The sequence below is a fragment of the Oncorhynchus tshawytscha genome, linkage group LG02 (genome assembly GCF_018296145.1).
Source record: "Oncorhynchus tshawytscha isolate Ot180627B linkage group LG02, Otsh_v2.0, whole genome shotgun sequence".
NCBI lineage: Eukaryota > Metazoa > Chordata > Actinopteri > Salmoniformes > Salmonidae > Oncorhynchus > Oncorhynchus tshawytscha.
This window is the reverse complement of record NC_056430.1, coordinates 67384653-67412003: the sequence shown is the minus strand read 5'-3', so window position 1 is coordinate 67412003 and position 27351 is coordinate 67384653. Positions and strand designations below refer to the sequence as shown.

At 42.7% G+C, this 27351-nt stretch overlaps 2 protein-coding genes across 5 annotated transcripts in view; both read right to left on the bottom strand.

Moving 5' to 3' along the window:
• The window catches only part of LOC112222292 (phosphoinositide 3-kinase regulatory subunit 6), a 28224-nt gene extending 27638 nt beyond the window's left edge, over positions 1-586 (bottom strand). For all 3 annotated transcript variants that reach the window (XM_042303565.1, XM_042303568.1, XM_042303572.1), the window contains exon 1: positions 493-586. The gene's annotated coding sequence lies outside the window, so the exon portion shown is untranslated. The remainder of the gene's footprint in view (positions 1-492) is intronic.
• A 1311-nt stretch (positions 587-1897) lies between these two features.
• LOC112264031 (phosphoinositide 3-kinase regulatory subunit 5) lies at positions 1898-25837 on the bottom strand. Of its 2 annotated transcripts, XM_024440645.2 has the most exons (19): positions 25585-25837; positions 16782-16851; positions 15097-15209; positions 14107-14222; positions 13785-13853; positions 13551-13689; positions 9115-9184; positions 8554-8728; positions 8184-8352; positions 8002-8070; positions 6924-7813; positions 5523-5648; positions 5291-5422; positions 4986-5079; positions 4534-4610; positions 4304-4397; positions 4040-4125; positions 3405-3520; positions 1898-2970 (listed from the first exon to the last, which is right to left on the bottom strand). In XM_024440645.2, exons 3-19 carry the CDS (start codon positions 15194-15196, stop codon positions 2823-2825), a joined length of 2670 nt encoding a protein of 889 aa, XP_024296413.1. In that variant the 5' UTR covers positions 15197-15209; positions 16782-16851; positions 25585-25837; the 3' UTR covers positions 1898-2822. The 2 variants fall into 2 exon arrangements, with proteins under 2 accessions (XP_024296413.1, XP_024296409.1); XM_024440641.2 differs by lacking the exon at positions 16782-16851 and having other exon boundaries at positions 25585-25836.
• Between the last annotated feature and the right edge of the window lie 1514 nt (positions 25838-27351).

Here is a 27351-nt window from a genome sequence, read left to right as displayed (position 1 = left end):
ACAGTGGGGCAGATTCTGAACTCTCAGTTACCTTATCTAAGTGTAGTGCCACACTGCCACACCGATAAAGAATGCACCTGATTCTCATTCAATGGAAAACTTACTTTTAAACAGCAACAGTAAACGAGTGGAACCAAACAAAATATGCAGTAATCTTGTAATGAGTTTTTGTAATTCTCAACCCCAAAATACAAAGGCACACTCTGAGAGCAATCGATTGTGCATGGATGACTACAGCTTTGAAATATGCATCAAAGCCTGGTTCCCCTGGCACCATATCAGAAAAAGAGCTCAACATGATCTCAGTAGTGAGTTCAACAGCGCAACATTATTGCAGCATTTAGGTTACAATACCGTGCAACTTGAACATAAAACATGAGTCATGCAATGGTCCAAGAGTAATTATCTTACTATAAAACCATTCAAAATGAACAAAACGAAAACGCCATACATTTAAGAGAGCTTCTTTCTGTTGACAAGATCACTATTTACCTGCCGTTAGGTTCAGCAAAGAAATCCATAAGATCTCTATGAAGGCGATTGCTCGGGAAAATACAACTTCACACGTTGCTACAGTTGCAGCTGTGACAGCAGCACGCGGAGTAGTACAGTATGACAACGCCCACCGAGGATTTATTCAACCAATACAATGTCTCAATTGTTTCCCTGGCGATCTAGATAGGAGTTAGCCAATCAAATAGGCCTACAATATATACCTGTATTTTGTGCTGGTTGAGGTTTCTCATCTTTGAATAGATTTTTTAACACAGTTGATACTCTGTTTAACAGTCAGCCTACTGTTACTCACTGTATGTTCAAAGATACCCAGAGAAACAAGTTTTAAAAAATGTAGCCTACCATTTTATCTTATTTCATCATTATTTATTTTTTGTAGGATTTGTCATACTACACAAACAATTCATAGAACATTGATTCAACATTGATAAGACACAAAATAAAGACTAACATCAAAATTGGTACCATATGGAGAGAACAGAAGTGCCAGACAACACCCTTTTGTTTTATCTTGTTAGATGTACAGTACCTATCATTTCTGTTTATTTTGCATCTGTCTGTTGAAGTTAACCTTATAGCAATATACACTGAATATACAAAACTTTAGGAATACCTGCTTTTTCCACGACATACTGAAGAATGCACTGTTGGTTAAGGGCTTGTAAGTAAGCATTCCACGGTAAGGTCACTTGTTGTATTCGGCACGTGACAAATAAAGTTTGACTTGATTTGAATCCAGGTGAAAGCTATGATCACTTATTGCTGTCACTTGTTAAATCCACTTCAAAATCAGTGTAGTTGAAGGGGAGACGACAGGTTAAAGGATTTTGTTTGTTTGTGTGCCATTCAGGCGATGGGCAAGACAAAAAATGTAAGTGCCTTTGAACAGGGTAGGATAGAAGGTGCCGGTTTGCATGTGTCAAGAACTGCAACGCTGATGGGTTTTTCACACTCAACAGTTTCCCGTGTGTATCAAGAATGGTCCACCACCCAAAGGACATCCAGCCAACTTGACAACTGTGGGAAGCATTGGAGTCAACATGGGCCAGCATCCCTGTGGAAGGGCTTTCGACACCTTGTAGAGTTCATGTCCTGACGGACTGAGGCTGTTGCGAGGGCAAAAGAGGGTGTAACTTAATATTAGGAATGTGTTCTTAATGATTCGTACACTCGGTATGCATGTGTAATTACTAGTCTGCGATGTTTTGCTGACATCATAGGGAAACTGGTTAGGTCACAGTCAGGATAAACCCAGAGTCCTACCCATTTAAACACAAAGATTTCTAACATACCAACCTCACCCTTTTTTTAAAGCATTTTTACTGTGCATTCTATTCTGCTGTATGATTGATTACTGTGACCATATCCATTTTCGCCAGTACAAAGCTGTAGACAACAATAAATTAGACAACTGATTAACAAAAGGACTGGATGAGTATATTCTGTAGCACCATAGACTGGTCTATGACACCAGGTCAATCTATCCTGGAATATCTATGTCCTTTCCTGCGGTCAACGGTATCAGCTAAATAAACCAAATATATCTTATGTTTTGTCAAATACCGTGTCAAATAAACATTACAGTGTGCTACTTAGTATGATACATCTTATATTATGTACAATGGAATGTCAAAATGGGATTATTTAATACAATGTAAAATGTATACATTCAAATGTAAAAACAACATTGAACATAATTGCTTTTGGGTGAGTCTGTGGAGTCCTGAGAAAGGCTGCTTTTCCTACCTCATTATCCTGACATACGTTACTCTCGTGTGGGAAAGTGAACACAATGGACTCCCCCTGCTGGTCTAAAGAAGTCACTGTGATATTTCAGAAATGTCCCACTTCAGGAAACCTTTGCTCATTACAGTGCAGGAAGAGAGGACTTCAGTACTTCCAAATACCTTGCACCAATACCAGCATAGCTACAGTGTAATGTTGAAGTTATTTTGAGGGAAGAAATATATAGTATACAAATGTACATCATTTACATAATCCATAGTGTCCATTTTAGCAACTGGGTATTGAACCCCGGTCTCCTGAATGTCACAAGACTGTGTTAGCCCAACGGAGGTCTGTAGGTCTCAGGCAATGTTAGTCATCACAGGAGGATGGTACGCTGAACCATCCAGCAGCCATAATGTCCCTTGGCTCCAAAAAGAGTCACTTCCATTAATTTTAGTCTGGTCCACAGACTCCAGGCTTTTCATCTCCACTTACTCCCCCTCTGTTACCAGCTGTCTAAAAAAAGTGTCATAAATACATTAAAGTATATATATATTTTTAAGGCTAGTCTTCCCCTCTCAGGGCTGTGCCCCACTGAAGGTGGCTATGGGCAGGCAGAGTAGGGAGCAGAAGGTGGGGTGGAGTGGCTGGATCTGGGCGGACAGACTCTGGTCTAACCTCCAGTCTGTAGAGCTGTCAGGTTTGTAGCATACAGATACTTCACACCTGGGAGAGAAGGAGGGAGGGAAAGAGACACTGTGGTCAGAGTGTGTGTGTGTGTGGCCGTGTTTAACTTTACTTGTGGAGACTGTGTGGATGTGTTTAACTAAGAATAGTAAAACGAAAATGTGACCAACTGGGGACATTTTGTTGGTCCCCAAAAGGTCACATGCTATTTCTAGGGAGTTTAGGAGTAGGAGCTAGGGTTAGGTTTAGGGGTTAGGGAAAATAGGATTTTGAATGGGACCACAAGGTTAGTTGTATAAGACTGTGACTGTGAGTGAGTGAGTGAGTGAGTGAGTGAGTGTGAGTGTGTGTGTGTGTGTGTGTGTGTGAGTGTGTGTGTGTGTGTGTGTGTGTGTGTGTGTGTGTGTGTGTGTGTGTGTGTGTGTGTGTGTGTGTGTGTGTGCGTGCGTGCGTGCGTGTGTGTATTCCTGTACCTGGTGACACCCTGGAAGATCTTCTTCTCATCCTGGTCCAGACACACAGCGAAGGTGGTGTTACCAGTCCCACTGACCTGCACCTTGTCCACCTTCACCTCAGTAACACTCAGTTGCTGTCAGGTAGAAACTGGCCATTAGAAGCAATACAAGTATATTACGGGACTCAAAGGGTCGTTTTTCCAGACACAGACTAAGCAGAGTCCTGGATCAAAAACACGATCAAAGGATAATCTCCAGTGAAAGCGTTTAGGACTAGGTTAATCTGTGTTTGTGAAACCAGCCCTAAGGACATATAGAAAAGCATTAATTAGTGGCATTAATGCTATATTTGCCTGAGCTACAGGATGCAGTGTGTCACATTAATGTAAGATCCAGTGAACAGGAAAAGGGTTGGACAACAACAAAAACAAAAAGACATCAAGTGAAAGTCGTGTTCTGTTAAAGTAGAAACTGCGACGTGTCTGTGAAAGTGTACAGGGTTGATCGGGTTGATCTAGAAAGAATCTCCTTCTCGGGGTACGAGAGATGCTGCTACAGACCTCTTTATGGAGTCCTTATAGAGCACGACGGTTTATGAAAAGTTGTTGATGTACGCAAGTCGCACCGACTCGATCTGACAACATCCTGCTCACCTGATTGTAGCCTTTCTTAGATTTGTTTGAGTTTTGTCTTTTCAGTACTTCTGTCATTGTCAACTGCAAGCACTCCATCTTTGAATCTGAAACCGTGGGGGAAGGAAGGGATCAAAACAGGATGTCTACGTTGACGAAACAAACTTTCAAACCTAACTGATTTGGCTGCTCTCTAAAAAGCGTTGGCCCAAAAAATGTCCAATTCATGAATGAACCCAGAACTTTATTTTACTGTAGTTTATTTTATTGCTGTCGTTATATCACCTAGTTCCTCTGGATTCTTGCAGGCTTTTGTCAGGTTGATGGAGGTGCACACTTTGTCTTTCTTCGTCCATTGACTTCTCCCACTGATGACCACCTGAGAGAGAAAAAGAAGGAGAGAGAGAGAGAAATACATCAGAGATGCATCAGGCAAAGATAATGATGATTCATTATGCAGTTGACACGGTCAGTATGTTTCTAGAAGGATGAACAGCTGCTGAACACCATCTTACCCTGTTGTAAACCACCTCTAACATCAGAGGGACTGCCTCCCGGTCGCCATCGATCCCAAACCTCTTGCTCGCGGCACCTACAAAAAGGACATACACAGAGCTTCCCTATTAGGATACAGCCATAGAGCTGAACATGATGCTGAAGATGAATAATCAATCATTGATGATGATGAATACGTAGAATGATGATTTATACATTTAGTATCACTTTGTTTTTTAATAAGCAAAAATCGACGGAAGAGATTCAGTCATGTAAGCATTGAAGAAACGACATAGGGGAACAAATGAGACAAATTGAGTCTCTGAATCATAGATTGAAACAGCAGATGTTCCCATAGCCATAATCCACCCAGACCTCGGACTCCCGGCTGCATATTTTCTAATTGGAAAATCTGAACTGCCTGTTGTTTATTATGGGCTGTTTGCTAGGAGACTGAGGCAGATGTACGTACCCATAGCCTTGATGGCTCGTGTCCCTGCGGTGTGGCCCAGCTCTAGGGAGTGAAGGAAAACCTCTGTCCTCCTCTCGCCTCCAGCTAACGTCATCTACAACGCCAAGGACATCAAGCAGTCAACACACACATTTATAACATGGAGGTTGAGTGTAGGAGATGTGTGGTGTGTGTGTGTGTGTGTGTGTGTGTGTGTGTGTGTGTGAGTGAGAGAGAGAGAGAGAGAGAGAGAGAGAGAGAAAGAGAGAGACAGAGAGAGACAGAGAGAGAGAGAAAAAGAGACAGAAAGAGAATCCAGGCCTCACCTCAGCTTGGTAGAGCTGCATCAGTGCAGGCCTGGTGGCATGGCGACAGTAGTACAACACCAGGTCAGCCAGGATGGGCAGACGATCCTCATAGGAACTATCATACAACTCGGACTCCATCTTCGAGGTTTGCTGCAGGACACAGTGAACACCATTGACTGTGTGTGAGACAACACATGTTTTTTTTTCATCATATATATCATTTGATATGTCACACAAAATGTGGTCTTACCTGACACACCACGTTGGCCGGTAGACTGAGCAGGCTCAAGGTGTTGCGTTCGTACCAGGGGTCCAGCATACCAATGAAACGGGCTATGTCGTTAGTGCTGTCTTCTGTGCCAAGAATGTTGAGCTCCTAGAAGAACAATATGTCAGCCTAAACAGCTATCAACCCATTATCTAGAATTGAGGTTACGCTTTAGAGCTGATGTTTCTCATGGTGCACCAGAAACTAACATGGTTTGGGTCCATCTCATCAGGAAGTGAATTGAAGTTCAATTTATAAATTGAAAAATTTAAATATTATAAATCAAATTTCAATTATCTCCCCAATTGACTTGAATTGCAATAGAATTAACCCCAACCCTGATAGGACCACTTAAAAAGAGCCACTATGCTATAAAGCTGATAGGGCCACTTAAAAAGAGCCACTATACTATAAACCTGATAGGGCCACTTAAAAAGAGCCACTATACTATAAACCTGATAGGGCCACTTAAAAAGAGCCACTATGCTATAAACCTGATAGGGCCACTTAAAAAGAGCCACTATACTATAAACCTGATAGGGCCACTTAAAAAGAGCCACTATACTATAAACCTGATAGGGCCACTTAAAAAGAGCCACTATACTATAAACCTGATAGGGCCACTTAAAAAGAGCCACTATACTATAAACCTGATAGGGCCACTTAAAAAGAGCCACTATGCTATAAACCTGATAGGGCCACTTAAAAAGAGCCACTATGCTATAAACCTGATAGGGCCACTTTAAAAAGAGTCACTATACTAAAAAGAGCCACTATACTATAAACCTGATAGGGCCACTTAAAAAGAGCCACTATGCTATAAACCTGATAGGGCCACTTAAAAAGAGCCACTATGCTATAAACCTGATAGGGCCACTTAAAAAGAGCCACTATGCTATAAACCTGATAGGACCACTTAAAAAGAGCCACTATGCTATAAACCTGATAGGGCCACTTAAAAAGAGCCACTATGCTACAAACCTGATAGGGCCACTTAAAAAGAGCCACTATACTATAAACCTGATCAGGCCACTTAAAAAGAGCCACTATACTATAAACCTGATAGGGCCACTTAAAAAGAGCCACTATGCTATAAACCTGATAGGGCCACTTAAAAAGAGCCACTATGCTATAAACCTGATAGGGCCACTTAAAAAGAGCCACTATGCTATAAACCTGATAGGACCACTTAAAAAGAGCCACTATACTATAAACCTGATAGGGCCACTTAAAAAGAGCCACTATGCTATAAACCTGATAGGGCCACTTAAAAAGAGCCACTATGCTATAAACCTGATAGGGCCACTTAAAAAGAGCCACTATGCTATAAACCTGATAGGGCCACTTTTAAAAAAGCCACTATACTATAAGAGTTGTACTCACTGTACAGGATGTACTTCCTCTCCGTGGGCTAGCCGACTGGCCTCCGGGGCTAGGGCACCTGGGACTGGGGCACCTCACAACACCGTCCCTCTTCACAGGCACAAAGAAGAACTGCAGCCGGAAGGCTCTGCTGAGGCTCGGGCAAACGTTTTCTCTCTGGCGTAGGTTACTATAGGCCCTCGCCACCTTGCCCGCCACGTGGTCGGCCCCGAACACTACCACCCTCAGGGTGGTGGCATTACTGTTACCCTCCTCGTCACTGCTCAGGATGGGCCTCCGGCGGAAGCACACGTGCTTGAGGGCCTGGGGGGTACAGGGGGTCTGGAACAAGGAGTCTGGGCTGCGTAGGTGCACCTGCTGCGGGAGGGAGTTGGAGCGCTTTGAACGAACAGGGACAAAGTCCGTAGCATCTGGGCTGCCGAGGCTCTTGGCTCTGGTCAGGGATTGCGTCTTTGTCTTGAAGAAACGGGAGAAGTGCTGGCTCCGACGAGCCGAAGCTTTGGCTGACTTGCCGGATGTTGGGCTCCGTTCCGAAGGTGAGGGGCTGGAGGTGGCGTCCTCGGGGTCTTCGTAGAAGTCGCTGTCGATACCGGAAGTGACTGAGAGAATGGAGGGGGTGTAGGATTCGGACAAGTTGGAGTACATGGAGTCTTTAGAGGCAGTGGAGAGGGAGGAGACGGTGGAGAAGGTGGAGGCTCGGTGGTCCACGCTCCAGCCGTTGTCTCCGACATGTCTACGTACAAACTCCTTCTCTCCCTCTTCCTCCTCTCCCTCTTCCTCCTCCAGGTTGAACTCTGCATCTTCCTCCCCCTCCTCACCATCACCCTGACCACTGGAGGTCTGGAAGCTGGTTAGGTCATGCTCGTTCTCCAGAATGGTGTTGAGGATGTCTGAAAATCACAAGGACACAGTCTATCAGTTGCATGTGCTGTACAAATTAATTTGTCACAATCCAAGTTGAAACCATCAAACGGAAAGGAAAGTCAACCTAGGTAGGAGAAACCTAGAGAGGAACCAGACTCAAGGGGGATCCCATGACAAGCCATTTCATGAGAGACTGAAGACCAAAGTCCTTTACCAAAGTTGTCCTTGTCCCAGTGAAACATGTAGCACTTGGCTGTGGGCAGTGGTAGCGTTTGCAGCATTCCTAAAAACAGAGTAAATACAACGAAACAACATTTACACACATTGTATGGACATTTCTTTCCCAGTAGCCTCATTATGACAAATCAATACACTGGTTAGGATCCACCCTCTCACCGTCAGACTTCCTGACATCGGACGCTGGGACGCCCATCCTCTCCCTCAGCCCCTCCAGGCCCTGCGTCACATGATCACGGCCTCTCGCCGGGTCGTCCATGGCAGCGGCCATCTCCAGGACGTCGGTTACCATGGAGAAGATCTCCACCAGCACTTCTAGGCTCTTGACCTGTGGCAAGAAAGTCACGTTGTGTTTCTGTACAGAAGATCGGTACTAACAAACTATCAAACTACTAACCATTGATTTTGACCATGATGGGTAAAAACTAACAGATTACACATCCATCAAGACTAACAAAATCTTAGCTAAAATCACAATTTCTATCGGTATCTCTATAGCGTTCCAGTGGTATATTGTGTCGTCCAGTACCTGCAGGGCTTTGTGGATGCTGGCCAGGGGGTACTTGGTGCCCAGGGTAGCCTGGTAGGCATGTTTGACCAGGGTGATATACGTCTCTCTCTGGGACCGTTGGATACTACTCAGTTGGTCTGCTACAGACAGGAACTCAGGAGGCACCTCACTAGGGTTCATCAACAGAACCGTCCTATGGGGATGAGATGACATAAGGTTGACATGGTGGAAAACACAGGGGTGATAGGAGGTCTGTGCTCTAAAAAAAAGTGATCATTATTTTTCGTTGTTGCATGAATTCTAGAACAGGAAGATAGAAATGCCTTTGTCTCTCGGCACACATGCAAAGACGTGTATATAAACACACACCCAGTTACACGGAAACAGAACAAGGGGAACGCTAACAGAAGAAAAACCCACAGAGTGAAAAGGAAGTAGTGATATATTGGGCAGGGAAGGGGTGGGGAGAACGAATAACTGAAGTGGAGTTCCAGACGTGTGGTTTTTACATGACAAAAATGCACAGTCATTTAGAATCATCTGTAGTAAAACGTAGCAGTTAAACTGTTGACAACCTACATTGTTTTTGAGCGATGTTTTGAGGTGGCCAGGCCTTGCTCTTCTCTCACCAGTCTGTGATAGGATATGCCTGTGAAGTGAAAACACGCTGAATAAGTTGATTGTTCTTTGCACACTAAAGTATTGTATTGCACACAATTACATCATTGTTTGATCTCACAACATCACAAAATAGTGATGCCCATTCACACCACTGCAAGCTCATTCATTCATTCATTCATTCATTGGCCTGTACCTGACGTGACTTTCTCCGATTTCAGTCTTATTTTTTATTCGATCTGTCATTATCCTCTTCCAGGTAGTTGACAGGATGTTATAGTTCTGCTTTTTTTATTTTGTGAATTGAAGTACCACACATCCGCTTTCCAAGATCAGGCTACCACAGAACCGTCAAGCACTTCTCCATTATCACTGGCACATGTTTGAGCAGACACGTTTACCTAAACCTGACTATTCATTTACCTAACTTGATCAATTTGAGGTGATCAAGTTAATCCGATTATGTTATATCTACAGTGCCTTCACTTATTCCAAATATAGTGGCGTTACAGCCGAATTCAAAATGGATTTGAATTGTAAAAAAAAATCTTACCCATCAACACACAATACCTCATAATGATAAAGTTAAAAACAGATTATGTTTGCTAGTGTATTGAAATTGAAATACAGAAATATCTCATTTACATAAGTATTCACACCCCTGAGTCAATACTTGTAGAAGCACCTTTGGCAGCAGTTATAGCTGTGAGTCTTTCTGGGTAAGTTTCTAAGAGCTTTCCACACCTGGATTGTGCAACATCTGCCCATTATTCTTCACAAAATTCTTCAAGCTCTATCAAATTGGTTGTTGATCATTGCTTGAAAACCATTTTCAGGTCTTGCCATATATTTTCAAGTAGATTTAAGTCATAACTGTAACTCGGCCACTCAGGAACATTCACTATCTTCTTGGTAAACAACTCCAGTGTAGATTTGGCCTTGTGTTTTAGGTTATTGAAAGGTGAATTAATCTCCCAGTGACTGGTGGAAAGCAGACAACCAGGTTTTTCTCTAGGATTTTGCCTGTTCTTAGCTCCATTCCGTTTCCTTTTTATCCTGAAAAACTCCCCAGTCCTTAACGATTACAAGCATACCCGTAACAAGACGCAGCCACCACCATGCTTGAAAATATGGAGACTAGTACTCAGTAATGTGCAGGGTTGAGTAGGTTACTTTCTAAATGTACTCCGTTACAAGTTACCCGTCCAAAATTGTAATCAGTAACGTAACTTTGGTATTACCCAAACTCAGTAACGTAATCTGATTACATTCCATTACTTTTAGATTACTTTCCCCTTAAGAGACATTAGAAGAAGACAAAAATGTATGTTACCAATTGAACAACAGCTATTACAGGATAAGTCCATGTTAAAGTTTACATAGCTAGGCTTTCCAAGTGGCGCAGAGGTCTAAGGCACTAGAGGTCCAGGCTCTGTCACAGCTGGCCGTGACCGGGAGACCCATGGGGCGGCGCACAATTGGCCCAGCGTCGACCGGGTTAGGGGAGGGTTTGGCCGGCCAGAATGTTCTTGTACCTTCGCACTCTAGCGACTCCTGTGGTGGGCCGGGCGCAATGCACACTCACACGGTCACCAGGTGTATGGTGTTTCCTCCGACACATTGGTGCGGCTGGCTTCCGGGTTAAGCGGGCATTGTGTCAAGAAGCAGTGCGGCTTGGCTGGGTTGTGTTTCGGAGGAAGGCATGGCTCTCGACCTTCGCCTCTCCCGAGTCCGCACGGGAGTTGCAGCGATGAGACAAGACTGTAGCTACCAATTGGATACCATGAAAAAGGGGGTAAAAATAAATAAAATAACAAAGGTTTACATAGCTGGCAATATATGGATGTTAAATGTTCCTTTATGGGTTGATTCTTCTTCTACCCCATCGCTTTCTACGACATATAATACGATTAAATTATATCTTTACATATAAAAACCAAAGCCTGTCAGAATTCCAGTCATTCCAATAAATGTTATACCCCTTGATCTTCAAGAATAGGACTTGGAAATATGGAAGTACAGATTAGCCAAATAGTTTTATGACCCCAAAACTAATGACTTAGCCAGCCCTACTCTGTTGTTTATGATTTTGATGTCATGGAGGACTGATTTTGGGATCATTGATTCAAGTTGAAAAATAAATGCTGCACTCATGGAATGGCATGCTTTGCCAAGAGTGTGCAAAGCTGTCATCAAGGCAAAGGGTGGCTACTTTGAAGAATCTAAAATATATTTTGATTGGTTTATCACTTTTTTGGTTAGTACATGATTCCTTGTGTGTTATTTCATAGTTTTGATGTCTTCACTATTATTCTACAATGTAGAAAATAGTACAAATAAAGAAAAACCCTTGAATGAGTAGGTGTGTCCAAACGTTTATATTTAAGTCCAAAAACGGATGTAGCAACTACCGATTGCCCTTTTAAGTCTATCAACATTTTGCAAATTTGAGCATGTGTCCATTAGGCCTATGGAATTCTTTTATCAGCATGAATTAGATTGATCAATAAAATCCCCACTTTGATTCGGTAGGCTGGGATCCGCACTATGCAGCTGTTGCGAGAGCACATTTTTCACTGGCTGTCCACTGGTTTAAAAAAAATGATTGATAGGAAGTTTAAACTTCTTGTATTCAACCATTATTGGGTTCAAATACACATTTAGATTTGTGAACAGCCATCCACAACAACCACAATCTGTATGACGCAAATAGCTAAATGAGAGAGCAGCAGTATGATTCACATCAATGCGCTAGGTATATATCAATAATAAATTATATCCCCGTATCGCAGTAGACTCCACCACTGCTGTCACCCTTACCTCCAAGCGTTTATTCAAGTTGGATAATCTTTGGATGCCGACAGCAGTCGCACCATTGGAAGACATTGCTTGGACTGTAGCCTACAAAAGCCTATTCCTGCTCTTTTCCCGCGATCCATCAAACACATTTGGTGTGTCATCATAGTGTCTCTGATTTGTGGTCAGACTTTCTCAGGTGGAACAAACTTAAATTTGCCCCTTTTTTCAATGCTGATTTGAATGTCATTGAAAAAACAGAGAAGTGTCAAATATTTTTTCCGCAAACATCCATTCTGATTTTAAAAGTAATCCTCGAAGTAATCATCTAGTTTTTAAAAAAGTATCTGTAATCTGATTACAATATTTTTGCTAGTAACGTAACGGATTATAATTACCGTTTTTTTGTAATCCCTTACATGTAACAGATTACATGTAACTACATATAATCCGTTACTCCCAACCCTGGTAATGTGTTGTATTGGATTTGCCCCAAACATAACACTTTGTATTCAGGGCAAAAAGTTAATTGCTTTGCCACATTTTTGCAGTATTACTTTAGTGCCTTGCTGGAAACAGGATGCATGATTTGGAATATTTATATTCTGTACAGGCTTCCTTTTTTTCACTCGGTCAATTCGGTGGAGTAACTACAATGCTGTTGATCCATCCTCAGTTTTCTCTTATCACAGCCATTAAACTCTCTAACTGTTTTAAAGTCACCAATGGCCTCGTGGTTAAATCCCCAAGCGGCTTTCTTGCTCTCTGGAAAGTGTGTTAGGAAGGATCCCTGTATCTTTGTAGTGACTGGCTGTATTGATACACCATCCAAAGTGTAATTAATAAAAAATAAAAAATAATGTGGGAAAACTCAAGGGGTGTGAATACTTTCTGATACTCACTGTATTTGTGCGTTTCATCTTACTGCATTATCTGTTTGAGTCACTAGGGGTCAGTCACTGATCATGGTTGACAGAGCCACAGTACATGACATGGGGTGTATTCATTATGGAAACTGTTTAACGTTTAAGAATCAAGTGGAATCAACCAGAGCAAACTAAATGAAACTGGGAGGGACCCATCTGAATTTGTCCAATAGAAACTCTTGTTTGCGTTTACTGTGTTTGGAGTGAACAGTTTATTGCAAAACGTTTTGCACCAGAATCGGCGTAATGATTACAGCCCTCAGCAACTATGGCTCGAACCATTGGGAGAGAAGTCGACGTAGGCACTTGTTGCCTCACAGAAAAAGGAAGGCTGTCTTACACATATCCATTTTTGACCTCATATTAATTCACAGTCCACATCATGCTCATCAATTTATTTTATCTTTATTTAACTTGGCAAGTCAGTTAAGAACAAATCCTTATTTACAATGACGGCCTAGGAACAGTGGGTTAACTGCCTGTTAAGGGGCAGAACGACAGATTTGTACCTTGTCAGCTCAGGGGTTTGAACTTGCAACCTTCCAGTTACTAGTCCAACGCTCTAACCACTAGGCTACCCTGCCACCCCAATGAAGGAAATTAATAGTTCAAAACCCCCATAGAAGCATGGGGTAGATATAAAACCTAGAGTAGCCCACGTCTTTCCATGTTTACCTGGGGCCTTGAGTTCCTGGTGTAAGGTGGAGAGCAGTCCTTTACACACGCTGCAGTAAGGCTCTGGCCAAGTCAGGAAACAGCCAAACACCTCACAGGCCTCCTCCAGCAGCTCCGTGGCAGGGGGACAGAAGGGGGTCTGCAACCAGAAAAACACCTAGTTAGAGGTAACTAAGGTTGGGGTTTTCATGTTTGATTTATTCATTGATTGATTGATTGATTGATTACCGTTACCTGTAACAGAGTGGAGGAGAACATGATAGCGAGGGGAGCCACTAGCTCATACTGACACTGATCCTGGACCTGCACACACATACGGAGAACCAAAAGTTCATTCACGTATCCACACTTTATAGTTTCAGTTCTCAATTCCCACCACAAGACGGCATACTGCTCCTAATCACATACTGTAGATCAGACTAAAATCCCACCTACATCCTGTAGAGGCTTGGGGTCATCATGACATGTGACCATAAGAATCTAGGTCATAGCAGCATCCTAAGTAGAGGAGTTATGATAGCCTCTGCCCTTTCAGTTACGACCTGTGACCCCTCACCTCTCGGGTCTTCCTGAGGATCTGCTGCAGGAGGATGAGGAAGTTCTCTGGGTCTCTCTTCACCAATTCCTCCAGACTCCAGCGGTTCAACGACTGGCCCGCCGTGCACATTAGGACTGAAACACACACACAGATCACATCACATCAGAGGGAGCATGCCACATTGTGTAACATGTTTATGAAACTAAAACATATAGCTTCCCTGAAGGGTACACAGTGTACTTCAAAACAAATTAATAACATCATTTCAACACAGTATGTGGCAACAAGGTACGTCCTGAAAATGTGATATAGAAAACCACAGTGTGTAGGTGTATGATATCTGACTCAGTTGGTGCTGCTACGCTTTACTACAATAACCGATCCTACCCCCTCACACTACCTCATCATGCTTCCAGGCGCACTGCGGTCTGTGCCACCACGTCTCTGTGTGTGTGTGTGTGTGTGCACAACTTCCTCCACAGCCATAGTGTCAACGTTGATACTTCCTCTAGCACGTAATAACACTTCTTTGACAGTTTTCAACAACAACAGACTCACTAGACCTACTGGGCTTCAGATATACCTGTCACAACGAACAGTTCTGGTGCTCAGAAGTTGAGAAAGAACAACAATTTACTGTCCGTGTGGTCTGACTGATGACTGATGATTTTCTTGTGGAGGGGTTTTAACATGTTGCTGGACACTTGAAACGTCTCATGCTATTTGATCTCGACTTTCTGTAACACCACACTTAGAAAATGTTCCTGCAGTTTGGATCAATACTGTGACATGAACTACATGCAACAGTGACAGACCTGCCTGTGAACAGGCCTGATTTCCATTTCACGTGAACAACCATATTATGCCTTTCTTAACAAATAAAGGACTGCATGTCTCAAGTGAAATACACTGGGAATCAAATTCCCTGAGAATGAAAACTAAGTCACCAACGAAGGGATGAAATACACCCGCCCATGTCCGACCCTGCTCAGCTCAGATGAGGCTTACCGTTCCAGGGTTGTGGCGCCGTGGGGCTGGGTCTGAGCCCATCCAGACATCGGTCCAGAGCATGCTGGATCCGGTCCTCAGTACACGACGTGTGTTGCATGTCTTCTCACGACCTGGAGTAGAAGAGAGGGATGAGAAGATAAACATCACACCTCTCTCCATACATCCCTCTCTTTCCGTGAACACATATTAGACTTATCGGATCAAGGAAGTAAACACAGGTCCAGTTTTGCATCTTGGTATACATCGCAGGGGACATTTGAAAATGCCCTCATGAGTTCCGTGGAAAAGCCACAAGACAGGAGGGGATTTCAGGGGGATGGAGAGATAAGAAAAACAAACTGTTATTCTCTCTTCCTTCCCTTCTTATAGTTTGTTATATTTCTATGGCCCTTCACAGGCATCGCCCTCATCTGTGTTACTGGGAATCATATAGAGACAATAGGATACGGGACTTCCTGATATTAGGACACACAACAGGGGCATGTTCAGTAGAAACCAAACGATTTGAACATGTTTTGAAACAGAGAACATGAACGGGTATATTATAAAATAACATCACATTCTTGGGCTTCAAAATGTTTCTGTTTCACGCCTGTTTCGACCCAGGTGTTAGGCTCTATGGTTGGGCTTTGTTTCAGTTGTGTTATAATTGTGTTGTATCTCTTGTTATGCATGACAGGGTGAGGGTGTTAATTTATAACACAATCACAGGAGTTTCATGTTTCTGTAAACCAGTCTCTGCATCAACGTAATAAGGTCTAATAACAGTCACGTTAATAAATGTGCATTATCTCCTCAAAACTACTGGAGGCTGATGAATTTGCTGTCTATTACAATAATAACTGGCAATAATTTGTTAACAATTGTGTAATTTGACTAAAATGTCTAATTGTTTTTCACAACAATCTTGACTGCAGATTGATCAACAGCCAGACGTTTGTTGGTCATGACTTAATGATACAACCTGCAGATGTCTCAAGCAAGGCCTGTAAAAACAACTGCCAAAGACATTGAAGTGTTGTTGACCAGCTACAATAATGTAGGATACTGGACATTCACAATAGACGCAGCTATTGTATTAGCCCGTGTGCCAATCTATTAGCGCTATCCTGCCAACTTCGTATCACTCATTGCCATACCTTTGTCCTGACAATGAGAGCGGCAGGAGTTGGCAAGAGCACAAACAGATCTGGGACCAGGCTTCTAGTGTATGAATTGACTGTACACATTCTAAGATTCCAATATAGGGACATATCCAAAAGGTACTGAATTAGGCAGCAGCCGCACCACGTATTGTCCTGTCTTGCCCCACTGTGGAACTTCACCATGGGTTAGAGCCCAGGGTTGGGGTTTCCGACGTGGACAGTGCAGCTTCCTTTGTTGAGTGGAAACAAACGTTTTTCATAAGACAAGACACTTCAATCCCTCCCACCAACTAGTGTTTGTATCCAATAACAGGCTCAAAAACTCCCCATCGAGACAGAGAAATCCCCTATAAATCCCACATGTGACTGATAATGTGTGCCAGATAGCACCGCGCTGCATATGAATCTGTGCCTATGAATGGCTCACACAAATGCACAAAAGGTCAGAGGAGTGATCGCCATGGTGATTAGCGGTAATATTTCACCAATGTACGGTGAATGAAAAACCCACCAGACACCTGCTCTGAGGGAACTTACCCTGATTCTGACCAACCAAGGCTCATCTATGAGTGTTCCTCACTGGCCTTATGTTGATACAGAGATAAAGCTGAAACATAAAAATAGACTAAGTCAAAACAAGCACTACCTCATTTGAAGCATTTTAAAACCAGGTTTCATTTGGGTCCTGGGAACCGACTTTTTTGAAGTCACGTTACAGGGGCCACGGGTTAGACGAAGCCAAACTTTCTCAACTGGGTCATTCAGCTGCTGTTGAGCGAGGCAATGATTTAAATGCTCACAACGAGAAGCCTCCCTATTTTTAGGTCTTGTGGGGGACTTTTCACAGTATTGACCAAAGGACAGGAAACTGTCATTGTGTACAGATATGAGCCTGGGTGGCCACACATAAACAAAGAAACAGACCAATACCACAGGAGGTTGGTGGCACCTTAATTAGGGAGAACGGGGCTCGTGGTAATGGCTGGAGTGGAATCAGCGGCATGGCATCAAATAAACCAAACACACGGTTTCCATGCCATTCCATTCGCTCCATCCTGCCGATTAATATGAGCTGTCCTTCCCTCAGCAGCCTCCTGTGACACACACGAACACAGCGGGGCCAGAGAGCAGAGAGTCAGACGGATGGGGAAATCTAGGGTTACCCCCGGATCCAGAAGCTAACTGGCGGGGCGCCCCCGCCATTTAAGGCCCCTAAGGAACCACGAGAGGAAGAGCATGTGAACAAAGGCCAGGGGGGTCAGAGTAATTCAACCATTATTTTCCAGCACCACTACTGTTAACAACAATATGGTGAACCCTGACAATAACAATAGAATCCACATAAACGACACTCCCATACAGCCTTGTTCTCAGCCCCCGTCGCCCACGCTAAAAGGTGTATTGTATCCCCAGAAGTGTTATAGCCTGGTCTGAGATCTGTTTGGTCTGTCTTGCCATTGTTTGGCTTGACAATGACCATAGGATTTGACAGGACAACACAAACAGGTCTGAGATCAGGCAAGATGTGTTGTGAGTGGCACGGTCAGTAGGTGTCGGAAAGTTACTGTTTGATACTAACCGGTAAATGACCCACCCGTTCATTGTGGAACTATACTGTGTTGGACACAGGCCAGGTGGAATGGGAAGGAACTAATAAGTCATATAAGTTCTGATGGCTGTATCCAGTCTAGGGTCAGATGTTGACTCTGGGTGTAATAAAGCAACTCTTATGATCTCATTTACAGTAGGACATTCAGAGTGAGTCATCCACTGCCATATAATGGCTGACTGTAGGTTATGAATTTATTTAAATGATTATGTAGTGGTATGAATGCATTAAGTATGGCTCATGAATGTGTAATTAAGTCAAACAAAGTAATACCAACATTTTCTAAACATCAGTGACTGTCAGTGACTGTCAATGCAACAATAGCATAGATTAACAGGCTGTTCTAGAAAATTATATTCAGGTATTGAATCATTCTGTTTACATGGCAACTATTGAACATATATGAAACTGTGGGTTTTCATAAGAGGATGTATGAATGTCCTCAAACGTCAACAAGGTCACTTCCACATTTTCAGCTGTTGCAACAGAGGTTAACAAGGAAAGCTGACTAAAAGTCACATGTCTGTCTCTAGGTGCCATGTCCCCAGTCTCTCCTTTGTCCTTCACATCACATATCATTTTGGAGTACCCTACACTCTTAGAATAAAAGGTGCTATATAGAACCTAAAAATGTTTCTTCGGCTGTCCCCATGGGAGAGCCCTTTGAAGAACCCTTTTTGGTTCCTGGTAGAATCCTTTTGGGTTCCATCTAGAGCCCTACATGGAACCAAAAAGGGTTCTACCTGGTTCCAAAAAGGGTTCTCCTATGGGGACAGCTGGAGAAGCCTTTGGGAACCCTTTTTTCCCTAAGAGTGTAGCATCTGCAGGTTTTCCACTAATCCCTGATTTCAGCCCAAGGTGCTAGCATGACACATCCAATCTCATCCAATTAATCAATTAGGATCAGTTAGATCAACTGATCAATACAAACAACTGGCTCCCAGTTTAAACCAAAATACTTTGTGGATTGGAGTGCCACGATCAAGCTAACAACTGAGTCATACTGCGCCTGACCGAACATAACCTGACTATTTATTCTTATTGTCAGCAGATGTATAGGTCAAGCCTGAATGGGACTCAATCCTGGTGGAGCACCCTTACACAGCTGCAGATGTGGCATGACGAAGGCCCTCATGTAATCTCAAGTCAACAGCAACAAGATCTTCAGCTTGCCGCTAGCCGGGTTGCCAGATCTGTGTATGCTTTAGCCAAGCAGATCTGGCAACCAGGGTAGCCTTCCACTCTGCCTGTACCCTCCATAGAGATCTTATTAAATGACTATGTGTAATTCTATGGTACCCTACTTTCAAAAACAGTGTTAGAGCCATGACAACGAGCAACAGATCTGGCAACCAGGTTAGCCCGCTTTCTTCTCTGCCTCTACAATGCTCTGCCCTGAGACACAGTGCGAGACTCTTTCTTCTTCACGTCTTTCCTTTCCTCTTCCTTTTGCCCAGGCTGATCACATTCCCAACAGCTTCCAAACAGGAAAATAGCTCCCCAGCTCTGGAAGGGAAGCAGGTGCCTGTCCATTGTTGTGGTGTGATCAGCCTCTCAGATAGACTCCCACAGACAAGGTAGGAGGTGGTGGATGGGGGGGTCGTCTCATTGTACTTTAATTGATAGTCCCATATCCCCATCATATCTTCCTCTGTTGGGTTTAAAACACTGATGGCCCCCTCCTCTCCTCGTATCACCTTAGCCTCCATTGTTTCTCTCAACCGGACCACTGCATGAGCACTAGCCTCTAAAACAAAAGTTGAACAATAACACGATAATGCTCTGCTGTAAATTGCTTCCTCTTTTGTTCAATGCAAATACCGGCCAGCGGGTGTCTTTCACACTTACAGGCCCAACCAGGTACAGTGGGATGCAGTGGCAGGGTATCGATGATGGTAAAGTTCATTAGGCTCTATGGTGGAAGTATAGAAGCGGCCACATCTGCAGTTACTGAACACTTACAGTTGAAGTCGGAAGTTTACATACACAAAGGTTGGAGTCATTAAACTAGTTTTTCAACCACTCCACACATTTCTTGTTCACAAACTATAGTTTTGGCAAGTCGGATAGGACATCTACTTTGTGCATGACACAAGTCATTTTTCCAACAATTGTTTACAGCCAGATTATTTCACTGTATCACAATTCCAGTGACTCAGAAGTTTACATACACTAAGTTGACTGCCTTTAAACAGCTTGGAAAATTCCAGAAAATTATGTCATGGCTTTAGAAGCTTCTGATAGGCGAATTGACATAATTTGAATCAATTGGAGGTGTACCTGTGGATGCATTTCAAGGCCAACCTTCAAACTCAGTGCCTCTTTGCTTGACATCATGGGAAAATCAAAAGAAATCAGCCAAGACCTCAGAATAATATATGGTCTACAAAATAATTGTAGACCTCCACAAGTCTGGTTCATCCTTGGGAGCAATTTCCAAATGCCTGAAGGTACCACGTTCATCTGTGCAAACAATAGTATGCAAGTGTAAACACACGCAGCCATCCTACCGCTCAGGAAGGAGTCACGCTCTGTCTCCGGGAGATGAACGTCCTTTGGTGCGAAAAGTGCTAAACAATCCGAAAACAACAGCAAAGGACCTTGTGAAGATGCTGGAGGAAACAGGTAAAAAAGTATCTATATCCACAGTAAAAGGAGTCCTATATAGACATAATCTGAAAGGCCGCTCAGCAAGGAAGAAGCCACTGCTCCAAAACCGCCATAAAAAAGACAGACTATGGGTTGCAACTGCACATGGGGACAAAGATCGTACTTTTTGGAGAAATGTCCTCTGGTCTGATGAAACAAAAACAGAACTGTTTGGCCATAATAACCATCGTTATGTTTGGAAGAAAAAGGGGGAGGCTTGCAAGCCGAAGAACACCATCCCAACCGTGAAGCACGGGGTTGGCAGCATCATGTTGTGGGGGTGCTTTGCAGCAGGAGGGACTGGTGTATTTTGCAAAATAGATGGCTTCATGAGGGAGGAAAATGATGTGGATATATCGAAGCAACATCTCAAGACATCAGTCAGGAAGTTAAAGCTTGGTTGCAAATGGGTCTTCCAAATGGATAATGATCTCAAGCATACTTCCAAAGTTGTGGCAAAATGGCTTAAGGACAACAAAGTAAAGTTATTGAAGTGGTCATCACAATGTCCTGACCTCAATCCTAACAAAAATTTGTGGGCATAACTGAAAAAGTGTGTGCGAGCAAGGAGGCCTACAAACCTGACTCAGTTACACAGCTCTTGTCAGGAGGAATGGGCCAAAATTCACCCAACTTATTGTGGGAAGCTTATGAAAGGCTACCTGAAACGTTTGACTGAAGTTAAACAATTTAAAGGCAATGCTACCAAATACTAATTGAGTGTAGGTAAACTTCTGACCCACTGGGAATGTGATGAAAGAAATAAAAGCTGAAATAAATCATTCTCTCTACTATTATTCTGACATTTCACATTCTTAAAATGAAGTGGTGATTCTAACTGACCTAAGACAGGGAATTTTTACTGGGATTAAATGTCAGGAATTGTGAAAAACTGAGTTTAAATGTATTTGGTTAAGGTGTATGTAAACTTCCGACTTCAACTGAATCTGCCGAAAAATATTTTTTACGCATTACAGTCTGCTGTGAGGTCCTTAGTGTACACCCTACACATATTTTATGATTCAATTCAGCACACATTTAGACAAGTGATAACAGATCCACAAGGTGAATGAGAGTTAGAACAACAGTGTCTTTATACACAGACTTTGATCCTCACGTCCCCAGTAAAGATATTATACGAGGTAGTGGACAATTATGCAAATATGGTCTGAAATGCATTATGAACTACGAGCCAGGTTTGATATAAGACATGACTACCAAACCTCCACACTGTGTTGTATACTGTATATATATATATATATATATATACACATTTATAACTAAACTGGCAGTTAAAATATCATGAGCACATGATATGTAAATAAGGAAAATCAGTCAGGTGTATAATATGTGACTGCTCTAATCCGTGCTTTACTGTATAATGTGCAATGTAGATATAGTATATGCAATGTGGAAGACCTGGGGGCGTGTTCAGGTGACATTCCGATAGAAATATGTTGAACAAAATATGTCAAGCAAACACGCCTCTCTGACATATAGAATAAGGAATCATGTCAGCTCGATTCACTACATTTCTATCTGCAACGTTCCACGTTTGCCTACTGAACTGGGTGAGTGAGGTGTGCATCTTGTGGGAAAGTTGTGTGTAGAAAGTGTGTGTAGAAAAACGTAGATTTTGGAGATAGATAAGACTGGTAAAGAGGTAAACAGGAAGAGAGGTTGTGTGAATTATACGGCATGGCGTTTTGATGTGAGTGCTAACCAAACGATCTTGTCTGCTAAAAATGGGTGTTGCCACTTTCACTTGTGCTTGGAGATAGATATAGGGATGTAGGCGACTTCCAATCACATGCTGAAGAGCGGCAGGTAGCCTAGCGGTTAAGAGTGTTGAGCCAGTAACCGAAAGGTTTCTGGTTCAAATCCCCAAACTGACTAGGTGGGAAAAAAATTGGTCGATGTGCCCTTGAGCATGGCACTTAACCATAATTGCTCCTGTAGGTTACTCTGGGTAATAGCGTCTGCTAAATTACTTTGGTTAACAGTTTGCTAGTGTTAGAAATATCCTCAGTGCTCACAATAAGACTGAAACCTAAACCGGAAACACACTCGCACATCAAGAGCAGGTTATTAGAAAGTGCATTTGGAGATATGAAATAAATAATTCTGTTTCATTCTGCCTTTGCCAAAAAAACTGTGAATCCACGCTGATGATTGGGATATGGATTAAGTAGTTCCTTGTGTGATATTACAATAATTCTTTGAAAAACTGCAACACCCAGCTGCAGAGGCCATTTCTCAAAATTTTACTCATCTTTGAAGAACTGAGTAGAAATATGCATGACTGTGACAGAATTCCACTTACCCACCGACTGCACTCGGAAAGTATTCAGACCGTTACATTACAGCCTTAATCTAAAATTGATTAAATGCATATTTTTCTCATCAATCTACACACAAAAAAACCATATTGACAAAGCGAAAATTGTTTTTCTGACATTTTTGCAAATGTATTAAAATTAAAAAACAGAATGCATTGAAGGTCCCCAAGAACATGGTGGCCTCCATCATTCTTAAATGGAAGAAGTTTGGAACCACCAGGACTCTTCCTAGAGCTGGCCTCCCGGCCAAACTCAGCAATTGGTCAGAGAGGTGACCAAGACCCTGACGGTCCGTCCGACCGAACACCAGAGTTCCTCTGTGGAGACGGGAGAACTTTCTAAAAGGACAACCATCTCTGCAGCCCTCCACCAATCAGGCTGTTATTGTAGAGTGACCAGATAGAAGCCACTCCTCAGTAAAAGGCACATTACAGCCCGCTTGAAGTTTGCCAAAAGGCACCTAAAGGACTCTTAGACCTTGAGAAACAAGATTCCCTGGTCTGACGAAACCAAGATTGAACTCTATGGCCTGAATGCCAATCTTCACGTCTGGAGGAAACCTGGCACCATCCATACAGTGAAGCATGGTGGTGGCAGCATCATGCTGTGGGGATGTTTTTCAGCTGCAGGGACTGGGAGACTAGTCAGGATTGAGGAAAAAATGAACGAAGCAAAGTACAGAGATCCTTTATGAAAACCTGCTCCAGAGCGCTCCGAGACATCACACTGGGGCGAAGTTTCACCTTCCAACAGGACAACGACCCTAAGCACACAGCCAAGACAACGCAGGAGTAGCTTCGGGACAAGTCTCAATGTAGTTGAGTGGCCCAGCCAGAGCCCAGACTTGAATCCGATCGAACATCTCTGGAGAGACCTGAAAATGACTGTGCAGCAACTCTCCCCATCCAACCCGACAGAGCTTGAGAGGATCTGCAGAGAAGACTGTGAGAAACTCAAAAAATACAGGTGTGCCAAGCTTGCAGCGTCATACCCAAGAAGACTCAAGGCTGTAATCGCTGCCAAAGGTGCTTCAACAAAGTACTGAGTAAAAGGTCTGAATACTTATATAAATGTAATATCAGTTTTTTATTTTTCATAAATTTGCACAAAAATAAATAAACCTGTTTTTGCTTTGTCATTATGGGGTATTGGTGTGGAGATTGATGAGGTGAAAAAACAACAACTTTAGAATAAGCCTGTAACGTAACAAAATATGGAAAAAGTCAAGGGGTCTGAATACTTTGCGAATGCACTCTCAACCTTCAGATTACTGTAAGTGGTGCGTCAATCAACACAGTTCTACTGTAAGTGACAGGTGGGGTATTAGAGTATTATAACTGTTGTCCTCTGTGGCTTGGTTGGTAGATCACAGCGTTTGCAACGCCAGGATTGAAGGTTCGATTACCGGAAAAATCTGTATGAAGAATGTATGCGTGATCGACTAAGTCGATTTGGATAAAAGCATCTGCTAAATGGTGTATATACAATAACTGTTTGCATGCATACTGTATCCATGCAACCAACACATACTACCTATTGTGTACTAGAATAATGACAGTACAATCACAGGGTGTCTAAAAATAAGTTCCCAAAATGCTGCTTGGTGGGGGTCTGCAAGTTAACTTCCTTGTGGGTCAGTGACATCATTTTGACAGCCTTTCCCATCAGTGTAACAGCATCTACCACAAACTCATAAACAGTTTAATAAGCCCAGTTGGGTTTGCAGGTGTTGTTTCTGATAGTCACCACATTTTAATTGATCCATTTGTGGAATTTGTAAGGAAAATCACTATCAGTTTAATGGATAACTACCTCAACTAACCAGAATACCCCATCACCAGAACTTTATTAACTATCCTTATTACGATTTATTTATTTTATTTAAACGGGCAAGTCAGTTAAGAACAAATTCTTATTTACAAGGACGGCCTACCACGGCCAAACTCTAACCCGGACGACACGGGGCCAATTGTGCGCCGCCTTATAGGACTCCCAATCATGGCCGGTTGTGATACAGCCTGGAATCTAACCAGGGTCTGTAGTGATGCCTCTAGCACTGAGATGCAGTGCCTTCAACCGCTGCGCCACTCAGGAGCCCTATAGTATTGCCTCAATACCCTTTTCTTACACCCCTGGACCAACCGCCAGGCACAAATTCAGAAACACAAGCATTGAAGCAATGATATGACACTTGGGCATTGACTATCTTTATTCGATTGGCTAGTCTAGTCCCAGGATTAGTGCACAAATGTTCCCTTCTCAGATGTATGGAACCAGTATTTTCTCAGTTTGCAGTTGTGGGCACAATGGCAACTAGAGATTTTCAACAATAAGGCATCATCCACAGATGAACACAACTGACAATACTAACTCATATCCAAGGTCAAATGTCTTAATTTAAATATAATATAATTTTAAATGTCTGGAGTCATAGAAACTTGAGTACTTCACAAATTGTCCAGATGTTATATTTCTGAAACGTTTCTATTGTCTATTATACTGGATTTAGGCTCCAGTAATTTAGCGTGGGTGAGTTTGGACCTCTTGGCAGTTGCTCGACCCGGGTTTAAGTCCAAGTCGGGGCTATCCCCTCTACCAAATTCCCCCTTAACCCTCAACCTTCTGGCCCGAAGCCCAGCGCACCATCGACTGTGCCACAAAAGCATGCTCATCCATTGTGAAAAGACAATAGCCTGGTAGGCTTACAACCCCAGATAGCCCACTAGTCCTCCACACGGCTTACCTGCTGTTATCGTTCAATAACATCCATAGCCTTTTGGCGTTAGTTTGTGTGAAAGCCTCTCAGGTCCAATGACTCCAATCCCACTGCCATTCATTCCCAAGAGAGAAGAGCGGGAGCACAGATGAGCCACATCCTTCACTAGTGCTGTGTATGGCTCCAGAGGAACAACAGCTGTAGACTACCACCAGTCACAGTAGCCGCAGTAGTAGTAGTGGAGATATAGACCCTGCACACGCAGAGGGTTTGTGTCAAACAGGAAGTGAATGACAGAGGTGCATGTAAGCACAATGAGGAAGGCAGAGTGTGGGTGTCTGTTGGCCTCCATAAAGGAAGTCATTTGTATCATTTGTTTGTTTCCCTGCTATTTTCATGAATAAAGACGTGTTTCATTGTTTTGAATGTTGGGCTTTGATCTTTCAATCTTTAGTTTTGATTGGCTGGGTCATTGATTTTTATAGGATTGACCATTATTTATTACTAATCCCAATAGTATTTTGCCCCGTCTTTGCAAAGGTAGTTTTCACATATCTCTACCTGATACACTTGAGAGTTTGTCCAAATTCAAGTTAATTCACATGACAACTGAACTCTGAATTGGGTGATGAATAATAAAAGGATACTAATCTAAAAAAATAAATTTAAAAAAGTACTTGTAGTTTTACACGGACTTCCTAAAGGTTCATATCTAAATAGCAACAAGCCGATATTGAAATTCAAAATGGATCTGGGCTCATTGGGACAGCCACTGTTCCAGTTAAAATTCAGCAGTTCTGTAATTTTCTCTGCCCACTGTTTTCTTCTCGCTCAGGGCAGCACTATTAGTCTCCCTACTTCCCCTGAAGCCACTTTGACTGTGATTTGCATTACATGTGTTACGGTAAATCCCCCCTCTCTCTCCCCCTCTCTCTGAGAGGGAACAGGACCCAAAGCATTAGCTAAAAACAATGGCAGTAAATTAACAGTCAATTCATGAGGTTCACAATGAATGGGAACATGAGTGTTTCCTGTATTGCTCTGGGCTTGCGATGGATTACTTTATTCCTATCATTTTTTAAATATTGGCCCTTCTCTGGAAGTCTGACGTCTATGATTACTATAATAGCTCTAGAAAGGTCAAAGGTGAAAATTAGATCATTTAAACTGACTTTAAATGTGCATTTGAGTTATTGGGAGAAGAGGCTCAGTCTAATAATAAAGATGGTTCTTCTATTTGCGGTTCAACCAGTGAAGGCCACTATTGCACAGATGCCATCATGCCAATGAGATTGACTAGATCCCACAAAGTACAGTAGCCAGCCCAGTCAGCCAACCTTCAACAAGAGTGATGAAACACTGCCACCTCCTGTTATGAAGTCATTAGACTAAATCAGTGGTGAGGACATAGATGTGGGTTATCACAAAGCTTCCTTAGTTCTTTGACTACCGCACAGAACATCAAAAGGTGCCAGGTTAATATTGGTCTATGTTGGATACACAGTACTACATTGTCTCAACGTTTTAAGTCGGACTTGTTTTGCAGGTCACGGTGGGTGCATTTTTGTTGTTAATGACTTGGAAAAAAAATGTGCCAAGTTCCATCCTGTTCCCAAAAGATGGCGCTCTTTCCACAGCCTCGGGATATCAACGTGTACAGGTGCTTGACTAGCAATGCAGAACATCAACTTCCCACTCCACAGCCATCTGAAGAGAGAAATGGAATAAACAATTTAAAAATAAAATGCTGCTGACATTATTGTACTGGCAACCTAGTTATACGTTCCTGACAGC

Excerpts from the sequence above, each read along its gene's own strand:
- LOC112264031 (XM_024440645.2), bottom strand. The coding sequence starts at position 15,196 with ATGCAACACACGTCGTGTACTGAGGACCGGATCCAGCATGCTCTGGAC. Across the intron at positions 9,185-13,550 it reads CCAGGAACTCAAGGCCCCAG|GCATATCCTATCACAGACTG; the intron begins GTAAACATGGAA and ends TTCACTTCACAG. Across the intron at positions 7,814-8,001 it reads CTGGGACAAGGACAACTTTG|ACATCCTCAACACCATTCTG; the intron begins GTAAAGGACTTT and ends TGTGATTTTCAG.